Source organism: Dermacentor variabilis, chromosome 1 (assembly GCF_050947875.1).
Source record: "Dermacentor variabilis isolate Ectoservices chromosome 1, ASM5094787v1, whole genome shotgun sequence".
Taxonomy (NCBI): domain Eukaryota; kingdom Metazoa; phylum Arthropoda; class Arachnida; order Ixodida; family Ixodidae; genus Dermacentor; species Dermacentor variabilis.
The window spans coordinates 100,219,732-100,244,242 of NC_134568.1; the positions used below are offsets into that span (position 1 = coordinate 100,219,732).

The 24,511-nt window shown below is 43.6% G+C and overlaps 1 protein-coding gene across 1 annotated transcript in view; it reads right to left on the bottom strand.

Annotated features, from left to right (window-relative positions):
* Positions 1–24,511, bottom strand: part of LOC142581801 (cyclin-dependent kinase 1-like) — a 48,860-nt gene that overhangs the window by 12,074 nt on the left and 12,275 nt on the right. The window contains exons 4-6 of the mRNA XM_075691257.1: positions 10,798–10,924; positions 4,083–4,417; positions 365–506 (exon numbers count right to left, since the gene is read on the bottom strand). Of these exons, the coding sequence (XP_075547372.1) occupies positions 365–506; positions 4,083–4,417; positions 10,798–10,924 (604 nt within the window). The remainder of the gene's footprint in view (positions 1–364; positions 507–4,082; positions 4,418–10,797; positions 10,925–24,511) is intronic.

The following is a 24,511-nucleotide window of genomic DNA, read 5'->3' on the forward strand; positions in this document are numbered from 1 at the left end:
GACATGCCAGCTGGCAAAGGTGGTAGACCGGCAAGGCGATGACTCCGGCCAAGAATAAATGGTTCCGGGTCCGTCATTACTTCAATTACCCCACAACCTCCGCCAAAACTGTTAAGTCATGAAATAAATGGTGTTTACTTAAAAGGAATCAAGGCGAGCCTGAGACGAGGCAAAATGTCCTTCTCTTCCTCGTGTTCTCTGCCCAGACATCTTCCACTCATGCATTACATTTACCATAATAATATGAAGTAGTTCTACTGTATTTACTATATTAGTGTATGAACACACACTTTAATTCGGAAATACTCAAGCAAAAAAGTTCTAGTTGCACATGCCTAGTATCCAAGGCAGAAACTGCGCTTACATTGAGCAGGTCTATGGCCTTGTTGTCCATGTCAGGCAGCAGGGTGGGCAGGATGTTTTCTTTCCAGCTGGGGAAACTTGGCTTGTAGTCGGGAAGTGTGGCAACATCTGGCCAAGTCTGCTCGGTAGGGGTGCCCAGAGTCCTGTACACACACGCCCCATGATGAAACATGAACATTTAAGGCTCAACCATATGCATGTGATTTTAAACCGATGGCAACAAGTATGGCCATCACAGAGGGTGATGCCAGATGCTGGTTTTTGGCCAGTTAAACTGTTTTGCCTGTCACACCGAAGCCACCCCACAGTAGCTTCGGCAGCACCCAAACTATCCAGGCCGCCTGCTTCGATATGAATACACTCTTGCTACCTCGTTTCCGACGCAACAGCAATAAATAAATCGTAAAATTAGTGGTAGCTTAGTCTTATCTCACTCTGAAGACAAAGCACTGGTGATGTTTTGACGCTATTGAAACACCTGTTTGTTTATACCCTATGAGGCGCAAGATGCCACCCAGAAAAGCAAAAGCATTTTTTTTTCTACTTATCAGGTGGCATCACAGCGTTGAATGCCGGCAATGTGCAGCGCTTCGCCACTGAAAACTATGCCAAGTATACACTTTGGTTAAACCATTTGCACATTTGAAATTGTTTACATTTTATTTATACGGGCAACGAAAATTTGTCCCTACTTCTTTTTTCGATGTTGCACACATGTGGTTGCTCCACACCGCAACAGAATCAACCTGTTGCCTTAATTTAATACTAACATGTGCATGTGATCGCCTTTTAATGTACATGTACTGGGAGTTTAACCTTGCATTAAAAAAAGCATGCACACACAAACACAGAGAAAAAAGTAAGATTCTTCTCAAGTGCTGCACGATTTACCGCGCATTACTGAAATGTAGCCCTTGAAGCGCATGCATCTCTACTACACAACTAAAGCAGAATGTCAGAAGACAGTTGTACACTAACAGACCTTGAGGCTTTTGGAGACAGTGGCATACTCTTGTGCACTTTACTAAGTTAGTAATTAATCATCTGGCTCTGCATCTGTTTTCATCTGCTATTCCTAGCTCAACTGTACCATTCTCAGGGTTCGTACATAACATTTGACCTGAAATTCAAGGACAATTCAAGGATTTGAACGGTGCTGAAGGTCAGAATTCAAGGAGGGAAAACAAACCTTATTTGTACACATACAATAAAAATAGTGATAGAATTATCTGCAACTGTGCGAAGATACCATTTTTTTATTTGCTCAAATTGTGGCTAAAAAATGTTGATCCCTAAAATACAAAATGCAGAAATAAATGAGCTTGGCACAAGAGCAGAATGTTCCTAAATATGCCCTTTTCTAAGGAGCACTGTTGCTCTTAAGTATGAACGATTAAAAATTTACAGGGTCAGTGTAAATGACAATTTCTAGGCATCTGGTCATTTTAGTCATAGGATAAGAAAATGTTATAAAACTTTGCGGATCAGTCACCCTTGTCATACCATCAACACTAGTTGTATGTGAAGGTTCCATGACTATTCGTGCTGTTCAGTGCAATGCCATGTCAGTAACGTACATGCTGTTTTCCCAATAAGGCATGATAAACTGCATCAAAATCGACAACTGACTTTTCTGCTGCAAGCCTGATTTTCCATACAACAATTTGCCAGCTGAATAGCAAGACTCATTAAACAGCAGCTACTATGAGCCAGGTATGCATCCCTTTAACTAAACATTTTCATTATATAGACCTTTGCACTGAAGCTTCCATGGGCGCCACCATATTTGGACTACTGGAGCCGCCTAGAGTCTGCTTGACGGCGACGCCATACTGGACTGTCATTGCTCAGCCTCAGCCGGCTCAGCGCTGCTGTTGCTATCAACAAACAGATCAAAAAACGTTGGTTGCTATCTACATCTGTGTATCTCCGTATCTTCGGCCTTCACAGAGTCGTCTTGCCACTTTCATGCTATTCTCACCAGTGTCGAGAGGCATCGGCTACGCATCGAGACAGAAACTTTCCTGCTGGCGGCAGCCGTATGACTGTATGCGACTGCCGGATGGTGCCGGGAAGCGTCAGCTCAGTGCTGCAGCTGCTTTCACCCATGATTATCTATATCTTAAGTCTCCTCAGCGTCGTTTTGGACCTTTAGTGCAAGTATCACCAGTGTTGAGAGGTGTCGCTTTACACATTACGGCGAATGCTTTCCTGTTTTGAGCGCCCGTGGCTGCGAATCAGTCCGTGTGATTGCGGAATGGCGTCGACGTCAGCCACTGTTGGCTTGCCGCCGTGAGCCGACATCGCATCAAACGGGCTCCTTCCCCAGCTTGCTCCTGTGGCCACGACGATGAGGATGTTCGCCATCTACTCCTCGAATGCCCCATATACGAGATACAAAGACAGCAGCTAGAACAAGAGCTACACTTCATCGATCCTCACCGGCCTTTCTCACTCGCAAAATTGCTGGGCCCATGGCCATCGAAAATAGCACAGCGAAAAGCATTGAACGCAATTGAACATTTTTATGCAGACACATGCATTCTGAACAAATACTAGGCATTGCATTGAATAATCACACGATGTCACTAAAACCTTCTTCTATTATTTGAATTATTAGTGCTTGTATATTACGTGTTATACATTTTTTGTTGTTTTGCATGAATTATTTTAACACTGTAATTCTTCATCTGTTTATATGCTCATCGAAGTCTACATCATGGCCGTTTGTGTGTGTTTGCGACTGTTTACGAACTCATTGTGGTGCAACTTGCAATTGACTTTTACACTGTGATGTTCATAGGCGTATAGGACTGTGCTGTGGCTTTCTCAGCCTATGAAGTGATTTTTTTTCCATAATTTTTTTTTTTCATTTTTCTACATTATTTTTTTAATATTGTTATTTCTGCTATGAGAAAAGCAGTAGCCGTCACCATTGCAAGGTGACTAAGTCTCTTTCTTTTATTTTCATTTCAATAAAAAAGAAAGACCCAACAAGGCCAAAACTTAATTGACCTTGTTGGTTCATATTTGCGTATTTATAGCCCATCTAAACATTAGGGGCTGACGATGGAGACACACACAGCGCATCTTACCTACCTCGCGTATCCGAGCTGAAGCATAGGCTCTGTATTCTCAGATGTCCGCTTCCTGTCGATAAAATTAATCGAGCAGACGCGCGACGACTCCGTAGGGAGGAATCCCTTACGATTTACAGAGCTAATCCAGCGATGCTTCAGTACCGCGTCACAAGGAAACCGATACAACAGGCACATGATGCAGCCGCAGTCCTCTTGCAGAACATTGTGCGTGCTGCACTGCACTTTTCTTGCTGCATTGTGCTTCTTCTGTTTGTTCGAACAACCGTACACAGCGCAGTGCTGCCCGGATGTTCGCATAGCCTGTGCGGATAAGCATAAAATCGCGAAAACGTCATGCAGCCAATGCGGGAACTGCGCGCATGACAGTCCAGCAAGAGATGGCAACTATGAGGCGCTAGCTACTCTCGCTACCAGGGGCCTGATATCCGTTTCCCACTCTCTGATTCGAGGCTTCCGGTGCAAAGGTCTATATAACTGCCAAACAACACATAGCAACATTGTTGGCACACTAGTTGCTGGTCAGCCCTGCCACCATTGGCTGCATAGAGATGCAACGAGAAAACAGAAAAGAAGTTCTACTGCTACAGCTCTCACATGCCTGCAGAGAAATACACTGACCTGAAAATACGGAAAAGCTGGTCAATCTCAGAGTCCCCGTGGAACAGAGGTCTGCGGTTGATCATTTCAACAAAGATGCAACCAATACTCCAAATGTCAACTGGAGTGGAGTATCGTTGAGCACCCAAGAGTACCTCAGGGGCTCTGTACCAGAGAGTAACCACTTCATGGGTATAGACACGGACAGGGATGCCAAAAGCACGGGCCAGACCAAAGTCGGCCACCTTGATCGTGCCCTTCTGGTCAATGAGCAGATTCTGGGGCTTCAGGTCACGGTGCAGCACACGCCGCTGGTGGCAGAATAAAATAGCCTCAAGGATCTGCTTTAAGTAGCTCTGCGAGAAAATCCATGGCCAACACCAAGGTTAATAAAAGGTGCATTTTCGCCTCAAAGCAAGCATTGATAGCGATGAAGTATTACACAACTATCAAAGTAAGGTTTGTAGTCTTATCAGCCGTATAAATTTTAGTAAACATTCACTTATGAATTAAATTAACAAACATTGTGTCGAACATGAATAGATCTCACTCGATTGTGAACAGTTGTTGCCACAATGCTGACATGAAGGACAGAGAGAAGCGAACGCTTCTACTGCCTCTCACTTCAACGACTCTCCAAAACTTGAGCTTATGCAACCTCCACAACAAGGCGCGCGAGAACATAGCGAAAATGCAGCCACCAGTCACCTTAGGTTGCGATGCTTTTGCACCTACCTTAGATTACAGCCAAGATAAGGGTCTAGGTGCTAAGCCACACAGACAGCCATGCATGCTCAAAACAAAAGTTCCCAAAATTGTTCAGCTCACCGGAAAGATGACTTCGATTATTGGTACTAAATATATTGCAAGCAGGCCGTTTACTCAATGCCCTTTACAAGGCAAGGAGGGTGAATCCCCGAATTTGATTAAATTTACTTTAGGCGCAGGTTTTGGGCCCATAACGATTCTGAACTTAGTTATGAAAAAAAAAAAAATCACCTGAAAAAAAAAAAAAACAGCATAAATTTTGTCCGTCGAAAACACTTTTCCGCCAGCTTTGCGATATCTCAACTTTGAGCGCGCATAGAGAAACAATGGTACATTTCTCAATCACAATATTGTTTCCCCCACAAAGAAAAAGTAAAATGCTGCCTTATGAGACCTTTATTACAGTTGGCTACGGAAGGAATTCTGATGAAAATCACAAACATGGTAAATCGACCAAAATACCTGTAATTCAGGATTTTATTGCTCTGGACTCATTAAAGTAAGGGTAATAAAACTCTGTACACATGAACTATTAAGTTTCCACATTCTTCTGAAATAATTTTTGTTGCTTTGTCAAGCACCGTTATATTTAAATGTAGCACTTAAACACAAGTGGTTTGCCAAAAACATCGAAATTTGAAAAAAAAAAAAGGTTTTCTGAAGAAGGAGATTTTTTTTTTAAATCACTCTGGTTGAAGCCAAGGACGTTGTCTACCACTTTACAAAAAAAAACATTGCCTTATTTGATTACCGAACAAGTTACAATCCGTCAACTGTGACCACACCCTGCCTAGTGGTCACAACACTGATTTTGTGCATTCCGATTTGTTGAGCTATGCAAGAACTCATTTAACGTAATATTCATTGTCCAAATGTAACGCTGCCAACAAGCGATGCTGTCCTGTGCGGGTTACAACCTTTTTTAACCGCACAATTACGCATGTCGCAAGCCAATGTGGCCAAGGAAGAAGGCTGACGGTATTGTTGCCATGGAGTTATATATTAATCTTGTCTTGCAGCTTTTTAAGACCATGTGACATTCAATTTCACTGCCGAAGAAGTTGCTTATGTGAAGCAACTGTTCCTGCCACGAACAACTGCAGTTCAGAGTTATGGGTGCGCTTGCATACCCACATGTGCCATAACTGAATACCAAGCCTTGCAGGAACCGCAACCCATTCTCTTAAAGAAAGAATTATGGGGTTTTACATGCCAAAACCACTTTCTGAGTATGAGGCATGCCGTAGTGGGGGACTCGGGAAATGTGGACCACCTGGGGTTCTTTAACGTGCACCTAAATCTAAGTACATGGGCGTTTTCACATTTCGCCCCCATCGAAATGCAGCTGCCGTGGCCAGGATTTGATCCTGCGACCTCGTGCTTAGAAGCCCAACATCATAGCTACTAAGCAACCATGGCGGGTTCAACCCATTCTCTTGCCTTCAATCACGTGAAAGATTCAATGTCGGCTTTTGGAGCGTAAATTAATTTAACCTTTGGCAGTTTAGGAGTCGGAACTTGCACCATTTCGGAAGCAGAGTTGATGGCAGATGAGGCGGGATTTTGAAGGTTGTGTAGCACTGCCTGGTGCTTCACAATGCCTCAGATTCCATCGAAGGCATTTTTCTAGTGTCCTGTAGGTGATGCGTATCGGTTGTTTTACAATTCATGAATTTGAAATTTGTTCTTGAAATGAGCCACAGCACCGTCACTGAGATAAGTAACATGAGCGCACAGTATGATGTGCTCTTCAAGCCATTCATGCACCTTAGCCACGGCATAGTATGCATGGGCCGACTCATGGCACATGTCATCATTTATGACAGCAAAACTTTCTGGGTTGTGGCCACACAGGTGAATATGGTGACTTGACTTTTACTCCAGCGATGAGACTGAATTTCGTCTGGTAGTGCGACTGTATAGTTATCTGCAAAATCTAAATTCAGAAGACCACTTGCTTTTTGCATAGACTTTTCTTTACTGATTGCTTTGCCTTAAATGCGCCTGATGTAGTTGTGGCTTATCCATTTCTTTAGGCATGTCTGAAGGTGCTCCAAGAATGCAGTCGAGGTAGACTTTTTTTATTAGGTCACCTTTCTCCCAAGTCGCATATATTTCTTCAGGCTCATTCACACCAGCGACTGACAGTGGTCGCGCGGCCAAGTTGGTCGCAAGTGACCAGTCGCAAATGGTCGCTTTTCTCGAAAAGCGACCATTTTGGGCCAGTCGCTTGCTGCTCGATTTTTCAGTCGCGCGACCGTGGTCGTAAAACTGATAAACCAATGAGCAGCGCACCGGAAGTGATCTTTCATGTATCTTCATCCGGCCTCCTCCCACGTCACGGCAAATACAAAGTGCACGCCACCATAGATTCTGCGAGTTCTCGCTGAGAACGATAATCTCCGGGATTGCAACTTGCGGGTCGCATTCAGCCAGGCTTGCCGGTGTGAACATCAGTCGCCTTCGGTCACTTTTTGGATATGAGTCGCAAATGGTCGCGCGACCTTCTCAAGTCACCGGTGTGAATGAGCCTTTCATGTTCAGGAATTCTAAGGTCAGTCAATGTGAGAGCTCTGACCGTTGGACACACTGGACAGTCTCCCAAGTTCGTACTTAAAGGAAAAGGGACTGCACAGGCAAAGGTAGCGAAAGTCTTCGGTACTTCTGACCAGAGCTCTTTTCTACCCCACATACTGCCAATTTTATGTTGGCACAATAAACACAGACACTTAGTCCAACCGATTGCAGTGTCAGGGTTAGCTTCCTTAAACGTGCAGCAAGTTTCCAGTATAGAGTGTGCCATTACATGTTTCGCAGTGACTTCTTTCTTCCCGTCCAGTACAACATGAACCACATCCTTGTTATTTGGGCTTGGTTGGCTACAATTAAACTAATCTTCAGTGTAATACTCCAATGCTGCTTCGAGATCTTCCTGGTTTACCCTTTTTCTTGTATAAGGGTCAGGCCGGACCACACACACCATGACTTTCTTTGTATTTCCTGGATTTACGGATCATGTAGCGTGTCGCTGCTGGAATAACATGCTGTATCTTCGATGTCAAGGGACTGCGGCAGCAAAGTTAAAGGACGACAACGCTCACTGCTCCGAAGCTTGGAAGACTTGTTTAAGTTGGTCAGCCCGTCTCAACAGGTATTGCAGCTTTCTGTCACAGGCTGGCTTTCTGTGTATATGCTGCTGATAAACTGGACCTAAGTCTCTTCTTGAGAGCATGCTCAGTTTCTCCTTCCTTTGGCTTGGCATATGAGCTTCGATGTTTTCTTTTAATCAACTGTGGAGGTTTTAGTGGCGAAACTTCTGGGCACCGCACATACCTGTTGAGCTGTTCAACGGCCGCTTGTTTTCGAATAAAAACTTCCTGTGACATAGATGCCTCCTCAGACTTGGTTTAAACATTTCCAGACGTTTCAACCAGTGTCAGTGCATCTTCACGTGTCAGCGTGTGCTCAGGAGCCAAGGAAGTTGAATCCGCGGTCAGTGCCTTGAAGCGATTGACTCAGTTCATGCAGAGAAAATCCATTTCTCGAACAGGAACACTGGTTTTAAGGCAGGTGTTGCCTTATTTGAGCAATGTCCAAGTCCTTTACGCTACGAAAGTTCCGCTGTTACAAAACTTTCTGCTTGTGTCTCTGCAGAGTCAGCACAAACCACGCATTTCCAGCGATATTTTGCGGCTTCAGCCATCACGGCGGAGGAAGAAACATGCTTCATGCACTGGAGGCGTCCTCAGGAAAACTACCGGCAGACCTAATCTATATACCTTATTGACGCACTGACAGCATTTGCATTTAACTTTCTACGTTCCTTATCTCATTCACTCTCCAACCTTCGGTGTCACGCGCAGGTAGACTCTGCTTACAATCGAAGCGGCACCGATGAAACATGAGTGCCCACCGCCACGGATCACCTGCTAAAGATTGCTAAATGCCGGATCGAAAGACAAAGCTGGAGGCGCCATACAACCTGGCAGCAGATTTCTTTTCCCTTTTCTTATTTTTATTTTTTGAGGGCATCTTTATGAGTATGGGGGGGGGGGGGGATTATTTTTGAACGACCTGCGTCCGACTTGCAGCACAGTATCAGTGTTGCGGCCACTAGGCTGAGTGTGGTCACATTTGATGCATTGTAAGCTGTACGATATTCAAATAATGCAATGTTTTTTACACATATTGGTATTACAACGTTCTTGACTTCAACCAGAGCGATTTTCAAAAAAAATTAAAAATGGCCTTTTTCTGTAAACTGTTTTCAAATTTTGATGTTTTTGGCAAACCACTTATGTTTGAGTGCTATTTTTAAATATAACAGTGCTTCACAAAGCAACGAAAATTATTTCAAAAGAATGTGAAAACTTAAAAGATCATGTTCACTGAGTTTTATTATCCTCACTTTAATTAGTCTAGAGCAATAAAATCCTGAATTAAAGGTATTTTGGTCCATTTACCATGTTCGCGACTTTTTTCCTCAAAATTCTTTCTGTAGCCAACTGTAATAAAATTTTCATAAGGTAGCATTTTACTTTCTCTTTGTAGGGGGAAAAAGCATTGTGATAGAGAAGTGTACCATTGTTTCTCTATGCACACTCAAAGTTCAGAAATCACAAAACTGACGGAAAAGTGTTTTCAACGGTCAAAATTCATGCATTTTTTTTTGCAAAAAAAAAAATGTTCTTTTTTTCACAAAACGAAGTTCAGAATCATTGTTCTGGGCCCAAAACCTGCACCTAAAGTAAATTTAATCGAAATCAGGAATGGTGACCAGGACCACCTGTTCGTTCTTATCTGGAAGAATTATTATAATCGTCAAACAATACGTTACCTCACCTTATTTCCTGTATATATTCATCCACTGTTTGCACTAGGCCTCCGCAGCCATGCATGCGATGAAATTTTTAATAAACAACAGCAAAAGGATCTCCAGCAAGTTCATCATGCAACATTTTAGCACCTGATGTGACAACCTTCACAATAGCTTCCTCCTTTTACAATTTGATGGTCTTGCACTTGCGCTTTGCATTTGGCTCATTTACATCGTCACAATGGCGAACAGCTAGCATGCTGCGATGTGAATGAACTGCACCATATTCACACAACATGGTGCACCGACTACACAGCTGATCCGCCGCAACAACGTGGCACCACAGTTAATCATGGAGGCTTGGCTTGTATAGTTATGATCTTTGAGATTGTGCCGACACAATCTTCTAGGTGACGCCTGCACGGCGCAATAAAAGAGAGAAGTGGAGGCACTGGTCTTTTGCACGCCACATGCATCCGCTTTGAAACGAGGTGGTGACAAATAGTCACCTAACGTGCTCGAGTTACTCAGGTATGCTATACATGCTTCTCATTCTAGCATTTCTATGGTACCACATACAACCGATACATGGTGCACCCATAGAGGATGGGCGGCCACACAGCTGTCGCAGCTAGGAGTTTCCTCTGGGATTGCAATCTCAGAGGGCACGCCTAGCTTCGCCAGCCACGTGTCGCAGTGAGAGAAAGAAGTAGGATGGTAAGCCGCTGCCTGTGAAATGCAGTTTGAAAACGCAGAGGACAAAAGTGCCTGCCCACAGGGGCTTTTTCCTGACAACCATTAGTTTAGCCAACCTATGCCCGCTGAGACAAATATTTCAACAAGTGATAGACTGAGAATATTATATTTGAACCAACACTGTTGTCGGTGACATAAGGTTCAATTGATTCACCTTATAAGAGAAATGCCTCAAGTAACACCTAATTACTATTTTGCACTCGATTACAGCTCAGGTACAGTACTGCACGAAAGCCTGCAGATCTTATTTTCTTGTGAGTGGACAACTGCCATAACGCATCACTTCAGCCAGATTTTCCTGGCAAAGTTGGAGGAACTATGCAGTTGCATTGCTTCAATTACTAGTAAGGTGCTCCTCTTTAAGAGTGGACAATGGCTGTACAAGGCTGTACTCACCTTAACAAGTGACTTGGCTAGCTTCTCATTCTTGTCAAATCCATCAAGGTACTTCTTGAGATCCATCGAAAGGTACTCAAACACAAGGTAGATCTTGTCACTACCCTCCATGAGTACATCTTCCAACCTGGCAGCAGAAGGAAAAGCAGGACACAATGCAAGCCACAGCATTTTTGAGACAATGACCTCAGAAGGGCTTGGTTTGGCAAATTGGCAAGTGGTAGTTGGTTACTTTCTATGCCACAGCACTGCAGAATTCAAGGGTGTATCAACTATTTCCAGAGTGGGTGGGGGGGGGGGGCAAACCGCAGACGGTCCAACCTCTCTCTCTCTCTACCTATACACACACACACACACACACACACACACACACACACACATATATATATATATATTGTCACGTGGTCGCGACGTTGAAGAACACAGTAGCAATACTGTGAAAGACAAAACTAACTTTTATTGGCCGAACCTACGCCCACAAAAACAGGCTACACTTATAGCACAACGATAGCGGCGAACACGGTCGAAAATCTGATCAGCGGATCAAGCGCGTCGGCTTTTATACAGCAGTCGTCGAATGTTCCAGACTAATCGCTGGGACCCACGTGCCTTCTACAAAGTTCTACACCATTCGCGTCAGGCAATGAAATCAGATAACACAAGGTTCGGCGACAACAGACAGCGGATAGAAGCATCGATAACTTTCCAGAAACTTCGGATACATGCAGGCGCGTCCCGTGCTGTGCGATACCATTCGTTAGGCGGCGAAACGTGGTCGCCTGATAAAGATAAGTACACGTGTCAATATCCCCCTCTTAAAAAGCATCGACCCGATGCTGCAAACAAACAAAAATAATAAAGAAAAGCACTCTTTAAACCCTTTTACTGACGAACATCCTTATTTTGTTGTTTTCTTTGCTACAAGTTGCTTTTCTTTATTATTTTCGTTTGTTTGCAGCATCGGGTCGATGCTTTTTAAGACGGGGGTATTATATATATATATATATATATATCACAGCCAAAACATTAAACCATTAAACATGCAATTTTGGTAAGTGTGCCCCTTCGTTTCTTCAACTATGTATGCACTGAACCTACAGAACGTTTCCTTCATAGACAAAATTTACTCTAATAAAGATTTCTAAATCGCAAGCTAAGAGGTCAGTGTGCATATTCAGCTAGCTGACATATTTTATCTGAAGGGCCCTAACGCTTAAATTTGGCTTGAATATTGCATAAAATTCCTTTTTTGCCAACTTTGGAGGCATTTTTCTCAAAAAATATATTTATTAACAATTCCAAATTATCTTTAGCATACACTATAGCAACAGCCAAAAAGGGAGAAAAATTATGGTAGCTGAAAAAAATAACATAGTTGAAGGGAAAAATGTCTGAAAACGCAGCTTTCATTGCTTTTTTTACTGCGCCAAATAAACATGGAAAATTTTTAACGCACTCAATTATGACCTCATATGAAAGAAGGATGCCAACACAATGGCCTAAAATAAAATTTGTTATTGCACCTAGTTTAAGACCCGATTAAAAAATATGTACCACCAACCAACTTTCACTTCTTTGCGGAAATCTCAAAGAGTGCTTACGTGATCAGAACATTTCTTGCAATGAAAATACTCTGGTGAAACCTTGTTCACACAATAGCCATCTAGCCAAACGAAGAAAATCAATGATGGTCACTTTTGATGTCTGGGACATTTTGTATGGAATCACCCCAAGATAACTATGCTGCATAGCTATCATTTTGCTGTCTTGTGTATATGATGCTTTTTTTCCAGTGACTAGTAGGCACATTACAGTTGTCTTAGCTGCTGCACCATAAAAGCCTACATTTTTTCTAGCTACTTACTATTAAAGTGTGCATGCTGAAAGTATTGCATTTTTATTGTCTGCTACATATGGTCACGTTGCTATGGTGGTAACAAACCAAATGCTGCCAAAGTGTGAGCCAGGAATTTAACTCTTTATACTTGTGCCCATAATGACAAGCTACACTTAAATGACAACAGCGGTGAGCACTGTTGTCAAAATTAATCCCATGGATGATTTTGTCCGCTATTTATATATAAGACATTAAGCACTAATGCTCTCATACATTCAAAAATGCACAACAGTACTTTTGACATATGCACAATCTGATCTGAGACATGTGCATGCCCGCTTTCCTACAAAATTGGCGACATTCCAAGAATTTTCAGATACTGTACACTCATCTTCTGCCAAGCGACAACTTGAGAACAGTGACAATATGGAAATAACTAACACCAGCAGAAAGTAAAACTTGACTATAGTCAAACCCACTTATAACAATAATGAAGTGCCATGAAAATTCCATTGTTACTGTATAACCAATTATTGTTACAACCGGGTTGCATGAAAAAAATCAATAGGGGGATGGCAGAGCTGTTGTGAGTAAACTATAGTGGCAGGGAGGCCAGTGCCCCTTCCCACCACATTCTTCCGTCCTGCTGCTGATTGTGCTCACTCGTTTAACTGCTTCCTGGGCGCTCTCTTCACGTGTAACAAGCCGCAGCTGTCTGCGTTAAAGAACGGCACTGCTATAATAACTGAAAAGAGTAGTCACGAGTGGCAAGCGATATGTGAGCTCCACCGAAACATCACTTTGGCGGCCCCAAACGGGGCCTTTTAAAAAATGTGCGAAGGTTGCTGCGACAGCCTCTCGGCTTGAGAAATCCAAAAGAAATGTTGAGGTGAGATCGCCACAAGCATCTCGCCACGTACTTCTCGCTGGCTTGCACGAGAAAACCCATGTCCATCAGCCTCGCACACTTTATGCAAAGCTTTCAGACATCCTTCTCCAAGGCATCCAGATGCTCCACGTAGTGCAGCGGAAGCTTCCTCGCGATAACAGAGCAGCGGACGGACTGAACCATCTGCCGGGCCTCCTGTAAGGACAACGTTGAGGCAGCCTGCCCTACCGCGTCATCGCTGCCGTCATCGCTGTCGCTATCCGATGCAAGCATGTACACGACGATCACCTCCTTGGTTAGAAGCACTTAGTTTCCAAATCTATAGCCGTGTGCTTTCTTTTCACCGACAACGTCGTGCATTGCCAATGATCAGCGGGCGGATCAGCCATCTTCCGTTTCTGCAGCGAGTCAAACAAGGCTGAGAAACCACGTGGCCAGGACAGATTTCGACGCAATCAACAAAGACTAACACGAGAGATTAAGCTGTTTGCAGAACTACGCTGAATGAGGAGCCAGCGAGCTATCTCAGAGAAGTGCAGTTGGCTTGGTCCATTCGTGTTTCAGAGGGTGGCGCAGCATAGAGCTATGGGCACAGCCCATTCGTGTTCAGAGCGGGGGACGGGAGAGAGGCACATGAAGGCTGGAAAATGAACGTGCTGCGACTGTCAGGGCTATCGTTCAATGGTTCAATGGCGTTTTCTTTTTTTCTTTTCAAGGATTTTGCCTTTCACTACCTTTCGGCACCGACACCCAGCAGCCAGACTTCATCGTTATAACCGATAATGCGGCATCGGGGCATTGTAGTAAGCGATTTATTTCACCATGGAAAACAAACAAAAGTTGACAGCACAGTAGCTTCTCATTGTGATAACCAATATATTGTTAAAACCGGTATCGTTATGAGTGGGTTCGACTTATGTATTTTGTTCTCAATCATGTTCACATACTTCTGAATTTAAACTTACAGCGCAAACACCTAAGACGGACCACAAAAGGAAGATATGACACACACTGGCGCTGACTAACTTCTTTATTTCTTCATCGTTAATGCATATATAAACCCTAGGCCACACAACTGCGCAGGCACACAGATTACATTACAGAGACCTGCCAAATTATCACATACACAAATGTAAGAAGTCAAATTCAGATGGGTGCAGAGACAAAGATGTATCACTGATGCAATTATCACCTTGTCTTTTTATGTGGTAGGCCTCTAAGGCAAGCCACACGCATGCTCATTCTTGCTTTTGCCAAGAATCGACGTCCCATCAAGTCGCGCCTCACAATTGTTAAGAGTTTATATGCACAACAAGGTGCGCTCCTCTATCTAAATTTTTGTTTACTTTTTGCGCATGTTCCCTGAGTCGCTCCTTGACGCAACGTTGTCTAGCCAACGTACGTCTTACCACATAAGGGTGGAATGGCATAAACCACGCCGACAGCGCACGACACGTATGAAGCACCATGCCGAATTTGGCATCCTCCTCTGCCCTCTCCACAGGTGTGGGACCATAGCTTTGAAAGCTTGTTCGGCGCAGAAAACGCCAAAGGAACATCATGCTTGCAAGCAAATGAGTTAATGGGTGACCTTATGCATATAAGGGACCCCCGCAGGCTTTCGCGTTTCATGTTCGGCGGCCAGCATTTTTGTGGTTTTTCTTCTCTGAATCAGAGCTTCAACTAAGGCAGTCAAGAGCGACATAGGGAACTCAGCTGCCAGAAGTCTGCTGATCTGATTATCAAAACTTTCTTGCATCTTGTGTACACACAAACTCTTAAGAGCCGATTCCATACAAGACGACGCAATGCCTCTTTTCACAATGTTCACATACCCTCCAAAAATACTCATTTTGGAGTTTAAGGTACTGCCAGTGGTGGGAATGGCTAAGAGCATTTTGTAGCAGATTTTGGAGAAGGAAGATTTTGTAGCAGTCAACAATGATGATTCTGTGGTTATTGGCGAGACACTGTTCCTGCACATCAAAAATGATTCCGGAGTAGCAGCGCTTATGATTGTGAATATTCTCAAAGGTAACCTACGTACGGAACCACTAACAAACAAATTACAACCATCATGCGGCCACACTGAGTCAACCAGGATGCTGAAAAAAGAAAATAATGCACATTCCCAGCATTAAAGCAAATTGCACAAAGGCACAAGAAACTCGCGGCAATACAACCTGTGCAGGATGACCATACGAGCAATTTTATTTTAAGCCTAAAGATGTCTAGCTAGCAAAATAGCATAGCTACTAATGTGCTGTGTTGCGAGCACACACAGATAAATGTGACATTGCAAATCAGCTAATATAACACGCAAGGGGTAAGTTTCAATTCGCTTAGAGCACCATGACACAGCCACCTTGCCATCAGTTGAGGAACACCTCTCCCACCAAGGGCCCCACCGCCAGTACTAAGTAAGAACATGGGACGTGCCAACAATGCATATTTGGGATAAGTGTGCACAACTAAGCCTGACAGAACATCATCCTAAACTACAAACAAACCACAAATATGGCACAGATTTTCCAAATGACGTTTTTTTTTTACTGACTGAACATGCACAAGCGCACACTGGATTGAATTAGCGTATTGACCCTTTAGCTCATTTAGCTTTATGAGTGGCAGAAGATGCGAAGGCACCGCCACCTGACCTTCACCACAACTCTTCGTTGCAAGTTCCAATACTGCATGACGTGGGTCGCCCTGGAGCAGCTTTGGAGAAATTTCTGTCATTTGTAGTACATATGCAGCAGCTTTAACAAAATGTAGCAGGTTGGAGCAATCGTAGAAGCACTCCTACCACTGTGATACATTTTTATGCGTACAGAGGTGGAACAAGCATTTGACCTTTTGGTGCGTATTCTGGCACAAGCAAAACGCAGATTTGGTGTAGGAAAAAGCATTTTTGATGCAATGGCAAACATACACCTATACGCTAGATGGTCTCAATTAAAAATGAAGCAGTCAATATACAGTCTAAACCCGCAATAATGAAATTCTCACGATAACAAGATATTTTTGTATCCCTGGCGAATGCACATAGGATTCAATGCATTTTGCATTTCTCAATGGCAAAATGCCACTGTACTACAATCCCGCATTAACGAAATTTGCCAGAACGTAATCCCGTATATTATATCTACTTGCACAAGGCTAGCAGGTTCCGAAATGCGCTCAAATGTGATTGCTTTGCATTAAAATTGCATAAAATAACACCATATTACAGTTGTGTGGCCGCCACTATTCTTGTTTACAAGCACCAAGCACTGGAAGCAATCACATGCGCTTGAAACACATTACGGCCGACATCTTGACTGTTGATCGCCCGTTTAATGCCTCCTTTAGTAGATGCCTGCAACATCACTTCGCTAGTTTTCTCATTGGAGTGGACATTCCTGTGGTCCAGGGTAGTCACGTAGAGACAGCGCTCGCTGCCAACCCTACTTCCTGTTGTGGAGGAAATGGCAATTACTAGGCCGGCACGCACTCGACCAATGACTTGACGAGAGACTGCAGGTCCTGCTTCCGGGATTGCAACAAACGCCGCTAAAATCTCGGAGGCAGGAGAATGTGATTCAAGTTTGGAGCAGCCACCGCAACTAGCACCGCAGCTGAACCTGGCGGAGAGGAGGAAAGAGGAGAGGGGTTGCAACCAGCTCCTCGGCTCACGTGGCAGGCGTCTTCTAAAGGAGGCATTGGCCCGTTTAAAATGGCACACATGCTGCTACCGACATGTGACGATGCGATCGTCCTGAAATACACATCCCTTGCTTCAAGAATGCTGGTTTTGGTGCCACCCGATAGGCATCACTTGCGGATTCGGCGCCGGATGTAGATATATGTGAAGGAGCCATAATCTCGATCGACTGCCTTCGGGTATAGATCTTTCCATCGGGCGAGGAGAAAAGGGTGCACAGCAAGCCTTTCCTCCTCTCTGGCTTGTGCGATTCGGGACGGTGCGGCTTGAAAGTATTGCTGTCGCGTGCAGCGGAACAATTTGAAGATGTTTTAGTTCATACTTTGCGAAATTTATGCAATGCCCGTTCATACAAGGTCATCGAGGAACCAGTGTGTAGCCTTTCAGTGCATCGGTAACTACAGTATGCGGAAATATCTCTTGGAAGCACAAGCATGTGACATGCACCATCAGCCACTGTGTGTGTATGTGTTGTGAACTATTTTGGGAGTATCGGTTGGGTGATCGGAGTATCTGTAGAATATTTCGCTTATGTATCTTCTTTGTTCACTTATGTTCACCTATTAAAACACTATTCATGTACTGCCTTCATGTACTGTACTAATTGCCGAAATACTGCTATTTACTTGTTTTATTTTTGTGCTATATGTATTATTTCAATACCGTGTATTGTACTAATTGTTGAAGTGCTGCTTTGACCAACCCTGTAACGGCCGACAGGCCAACAGTATGAGTAAATAAAAAAAGTGAACGAAGAGAACCGGCGTCTGTGTATTGCCAGGAAACGCAAAATCTGCTCACAATCTGATCACTTGGCATAGGAACTAAAACGTAAGTGCACATGCTCATGTACTGCCAACCTAAGGAAACCCCGAAACATCTAAGTGCCAGGGGCTATCAAATATTTGCTATACACCGACATCGTTCTCACGCATTTAAAATCTAGTAGACATGAAATCACTATGATATGTCTAAGCTAACCTCCTGTATGAGGCCGATGGGGCTGCTCAACACAGCGATCACTGCTGTTGGTTAACCGGCATGATACATACATAAGCTATATGCTTCGGCATTGCCTTTTTTGCCCTGTAAAGCCGTAACATCAGAGAAGGATCGCATGAATAGAATGCAACGGCTATTTGTGAGGACGAAGTTTCCGTAATATGGGTGAGTGCATCATAGAGAACAAAACCGAAAAAATAAATCGATTGTCATCTTTCTCGAAAAAGACAAAATAGAGAAAACGGGCTAACGCCGCAATGTGACCTCGCATGGTCATGCCGCACAATGTTTATAGATCTATAAACATTGATGTTGCATGCTTGGACCATGTGCTATACAGAGCAAAGATATCTGTAATCCAGCATCTACCACTGCTTCAGAAGCTTGTGCAGTTTGTAAACGGTCGCTTTGCTGGACAAGTGTAATTTATACTGTAATGTATGCTGTTATTACTAGCCAAGACTATTTTATTCATGGGTGGAGACCACGTCCACCAAACCAAGTAGTCACGCAATGTAATCTACCACTAACAGTTTGAACGCTTGTCAAAGTATAACAGCACAACTTCTACCGTAGTAGAACGGTACCAATGCTGTTACAATCGTCGCATGTGTTTCATTGCTCCTAAACCACAGCTTAGAACTAAAGAATACTTCTATAAGGTCACATTAGTGAATGGAATTTTCAGAAATACACAATTGATCTCCGAGCCTGATTGTAGGCTCAAACACGTGCGCACATATCACGTGTGCTCCATCTGCCTCAACGCCAGCAGAAAGTCCGGCCATACTGACTTAAACCACTTCAGCACGTCTCACGGAACGGTTTTCCACATAGAAAATGCCACGCCATATTAAATAGACTGCACGAGTGCGAAAACAAACACCAGAAACCAGCGCCCAGTGTATACCTAACATACAAGACTGAGCGCTTGCCCAAGCCTGCCCGAGTGCCCATAGATGGTGCCACAGCATACCCAATATTAAAGCCCCTTAAACTTCGTAATGTAGTGCCACGCTTTGAAGAATGTCGCCTCCTCCTCGCGCGCTCTGGCAGAGGCCAACGCCGCGTCGCTATTAGCCTAATAGCGTCACGTGGGCCCTCGTGCCGTGCATCAGCGCCATTTTTGCTCGAGAAGTGTCTACGGAGTGGCGAGGAGCCCATGTTGGTGCCGTTGCTATGCTCGAGCAGTGTAGGCGGCGCCACGGTCAAAGAGGGAGCGTGAAAGAGGAGAAATGAAGAGTGAAGGCAGAGGAGGAGATTGGCGCTACTTTACGAAGTTTAAGGGTCTTTACGCAATATGGTGGCGCCCACGAAAAAACAGTCTATACAACATACAATCACTTTCGCCCTCAGCACCAGACGCGTCGGTGCCTACGGCGACAGCGTACACTGGAGGAAGGCTGCTGCATGCGTGGAGAGCTGTTGCTCTACGACCATTGCAGCATTACACAATATCTCGCAAAAATGATCATATCTCTGCAAGCAATTGACCGAGAATATTGCTCCATGGCAGTGTTGCCACTGCTGATCGACGCATGCGACGCACTTTGTACTGTCGGCAATGAGGTTCTATATTCTCAAGCACAGCTTGCCAAAGTAAGCTAACAGAATTTTGACAGCAAAGTTTAGTTCTGCGACGCATTACGTATCTGTGCTGTCTCATTTTGCAACAACGAAACTCTCGCGAAAGCAATCTTTTACACGTTCCCCACCCATTTCGTTATTGCGAGGTTCGACTGTTACAAGGGAGCCGGCTTTACGAGCATGAATCACGCATTTGAAATAAAAATTACCGTACTATAGCTTCTATAATGTCCAACTGAATGACCTTCCCTGAGCACCTAAGGCAGTATAAAGCTGCTTCTACAATTCCAACTCGCAACAGGCGTTCGCGACACTTCAAACAAACAAGAAAAAAAAAACGAAAAAAAAAAACTCAGAACAGTTGTGAAATTAGGGTGTGTAAGGAAGACGATGCTCTTGGACGTGCACTACTAAACCAAAGTTACAGTTATGACGGTTTTCTTTACAACTAACATGCAAAATTCTTGATGCATATTTATGCCTTGGATCACGTGAAAGCTGTTTAGATTACAACCATAATCTGCTCTCCCGATCATGCAATGTAGCGAGAAAAGTTTCCCTAATATACAAAATATGCGTCAGCGATTAAGTATTCGTATCGCGGGGTATTTATAAAATGGCGCCACGTCAACAATTACGGTATATACTTGTGTAATGGCCACATGTCCTTTTCAGACATTTGGGGTAAAAATCGGGGGTGCAGCCATTACAAGAAGAAAAATACTTTTTCGTAAATATTTTCAGTAGCACTTGCCTATATTGAACTACAGCACTGACCACCTGTGCTTGCTCAGACAATCTTTTTGCTATTCTCGTAGCGCATCACCTGCTGCCTGGAATAAATGATCATGCCCCACAGACCAGCAACAGCAGCGTCTCTGAGGCAGCCACTAGATCTGAGGCTGTGGTTTTGCTACTTGGAGGCGCCAAAAACTCTGCACGGCTGCCTTGTTTTGCCACTGATTAAAAAAAGAAAGAAGCTTCGGAATTCTCACACCACATAACAGATAACAGTGACAACCTTATCAAAAATCAAGGGTGCTGCTTATACACGGGTAAATTTTAAATATATTAATTGGGGGATTTTTTTTTCCACAAAGTTCTGGAAGCGACCATTACATGCGTATATATTGTATGCTAAACAATTTGTGACTGAATATTATCTGAGGCTTCCTTTTGATCCGGCAGTGTCCTTGAATGAGCTTGTTACCACATTAGCACGAGGACTACCTAAACTGCAGTGCAAACAACCACACAGCGGTAGTACATTCCAACATAAACTGAAGCAAAATGCAACAAAAGAGTGAAAACTGGCAAAAACAGTGAATGGAGGAAAGACGATATCTGCAATATCCATTGGCTATGGCCTCTCAGTTTACTTTCAAGATGATGATGATAGCACGCTTGAAGTTTTGGTTGCAGTTTTATCAGCAAGGCAGCATCAATGGAACATAGCCTTCATTCTCATGCGTTCTATGGCACAGGCCTGGCCCAATTTTCAGCTAAAATGCCGTTTTGCAGTAGGATGGCACAGAAGAATGGTGCTAACCGTGCTAACACAGTGTGTGCTAACACAGGCTATACGTGCAGATTTTTATTTCTGGGGTGTTGAAATTGGGGGTACAGGTTATACGAGGAGGCGGGTTATACGTCGAAAAGGGCCCCCCACCAGGCTTGGCCATTCTGAGCTGACAAGCACAGTGCATACAATGCACACTAACGATTGTGACTGAAAATTATTTCACCACCACACGCTGCACTCCCGGCTGGACAGTCGACGTCAATCGCACAAGTGCGCCAGGGGTGTAGCCAAGGAGGGGGGGGGGTGTGCTTATGGGGCTTCAGCCCCCCCGACCCGAAATTTTTTCGTGCTGTTATGCACCACCGACCAAAACAGCCTGTCACCAGAAATCATTCTGGATTTTGTCTAGAATATTTTTTATGCTCGAAAACACACTTCAGAGAGATCATTGCAACAGCTAACTTATTCTTTCAATCTCATGTTGAATAATAATAAAATAGAATTTTCTTCTACAGTAAAATCTCTAGGTCTAATTTTTCACGAATATATCAAATGGGATCACCATATGGAACATATACAAAACAAACTTTGCAAGGTCTTGGGCGTACTGAGAAAATGTCAGCGTGTATTGCCAGTTCCTCAAAAGCTTTCGATATTTAAGGCACTCTTTTCATCACATCTGCGCTATTGTAACTTAATTTCGGGTTATGGAACACAGCAATCCATAAATAATCTTGTTATCCTACAAAAAAAAGGCCTTACATTCTGTTGCAAGCCTACCATTCAATGCATACTTCTGAACTATTCATTAAATAAAATGTAATTAAATTAAATGTGCTATATGAATGCACTTTATTACTTTCGTTTAGAACTGATACTGAAAAAAATCGCAGTTATATACACAGTGTAGCTAACTTGCAATTAAATCTTTCTTCGCACCTAAACAGACACTCGGAAAAATGGTATGTGCCACGGCTGCGCACTAACTATGGCTTTTAATCATTAAGTTATTGCTTGCCGAAGACATTAAATAAATTCAAGAGTTCTCATGAAAACGTTTGCACACTCTCTAACACTTCTGTATTAAGCATACAGTGTTAAATATGTTAAGTTAAATTTCACTTTTTGTAAAATAGGTCTTCTGTGATATCATTTTTCTAATTTGACACCGACGTTGAAATGCATTTTTCTTTTATTGTCATGCTGCCTTAGTGAACCGGGGACGTGGGGCTAGTCAAGCTGTTTTTAATGCAGATTTTTTTCCCTTGTCCCAACCACTTATGTGAAACTCCATGTAAGTAGTAAATAAATGAACTTGAACTCTGGCTGGAATTCGTGGCAACGCCCATGCACCGGGAGTCACATAAAGCAAGGAGCCCCATCCAAGCACAAAGTTTCCAAGGGCATTTTGATGGTGAGCGGGCTCGTCGCAGCATCTCATGGAGGCCGCGGAATCAACGGAGCACATGGATTTCAATTACAAAACTTTATGGGTGTAAAGTTTATAAATTTTTGATGTGAAAGGTGCATTGACATTTCAAAAGTCATGCTATAAATTTTCAATTCCGGAACTTCATGGGTTTAATGTTGTCATAAACATTTGATGCCAAAGGTGCATTGACTTTTTTAAAATCGTAGAACGGACCATACGAGACAAGCCAAATAACCACACTATCAGACAAGTTGACTAGAGTGTACTACTATAAGGTTGACAAAGCACGCAGTGAGGTCTGATGAGATGAAGCGTTGTGCTGGTTCATTTGTGCTGTCATGCCAGAGAAAAGAATATCAACATTTTTTTTTCACCTGCACCAAAGCATCCATGTGAAGACACTAAATCCAGCAAAGGTAACTACATTCTTATTTATTTTGGGACTTTTATTCGCGAGGACCACATTGAGCCTCTTCAATTTTCTTGTTCTCGCTACCCGTGGGCTGTCAAGGCGCACTGCGTATTTCTCGTGTTGCCCTGAACACCGCGCGGCGCACTTCGGTGCGCATTCATTTTTCTCTGGCTGAGTGGATTTTTCGCCTGGCAGAGTTTTGGACGCTTTCTGGCTAGCAGACGAGAAAACGATACAATGCATAGTCGCTCGCCGCCAGCACTGCGGGGACTCGACGGATTGCAACGCGTTCGCTTGAGCGCAATCTCTCCGGAAAATTTTGTCTCACCGGTGTAGGATACCGAGCAGTATGCATATCGTTCTCTGTGAACCAAGCATCTCACATTTTCTTCAATATTCCTTTGGTAGCCACTTTAGGTGCCTAAATAGGCATTCGATTGTGGTCAACATGCTTTCCTTCACGTTTTTTTAATTTCGGTGCCTCCGCCCCACAAAAGAAAAAGGTTAGGACATTGTTGCGGCGCAGCGAATTGTCGCATGGTGAAAGTTTGATTTTGCAACTTTTTTTTTTTTCGGAAAGTAATGGGCCATGGGACACTTCAGTTGTCGGATACTCTTATATTATTGCAATAGCAACTATATGTACACTCCAGGCGCATTCCTGCCGTCGCCGCCATGTTCTGGCCTGAAACATGATGGCAAAGCTTACAATGGAAACATTCGAATTCACCACCCCCAAAGAAAGTAAAGGCAGTCATTTCCGCCGGAAAGGTGTTGCTGACTTTTTTTTGGATCGTCAGGGGCCATTACTGATTGAATTCGCTAAACCTGGAGAGACTATCAATCCTTTCCGGTATTGTCAAATGCTGGATTTGCTGAGTGTTGCAATCAAGACAAACGACGTGGAAAATAGGTGAATGGGGTCATCTTGCTCCACGACAATGCCAGTCCCCACGTCGCTGACGTGGTTAACACTAAATTGGCAAAGTTCAAGTGGGAAACGCTGCAACATCCGCCATACAGCCGAGTCCTGTCGCCTTGGGACTTGCACATTACGGCGCAATTGAAATAACAGCCCAAGGGAACCTGATTCGTGTGGGACGATGACATGAAAGAGTTTGAAGCAGCAACCCAAAGATTTTGATGAGAAGGGGATCACGTGACTCGTTAGTGCGACAAATGTCTAAATGCTCATGGAGGCTACTTTTAAATAAAGTATCCCGATTTTCATATGTTCACATTGGCTCACTTTCATTTGCATCGCCCTCGTATATTTTGCAGAACTTCTGCTCTCTATATATTCTCTCTGTTAAGACTATAATTTAAGTGC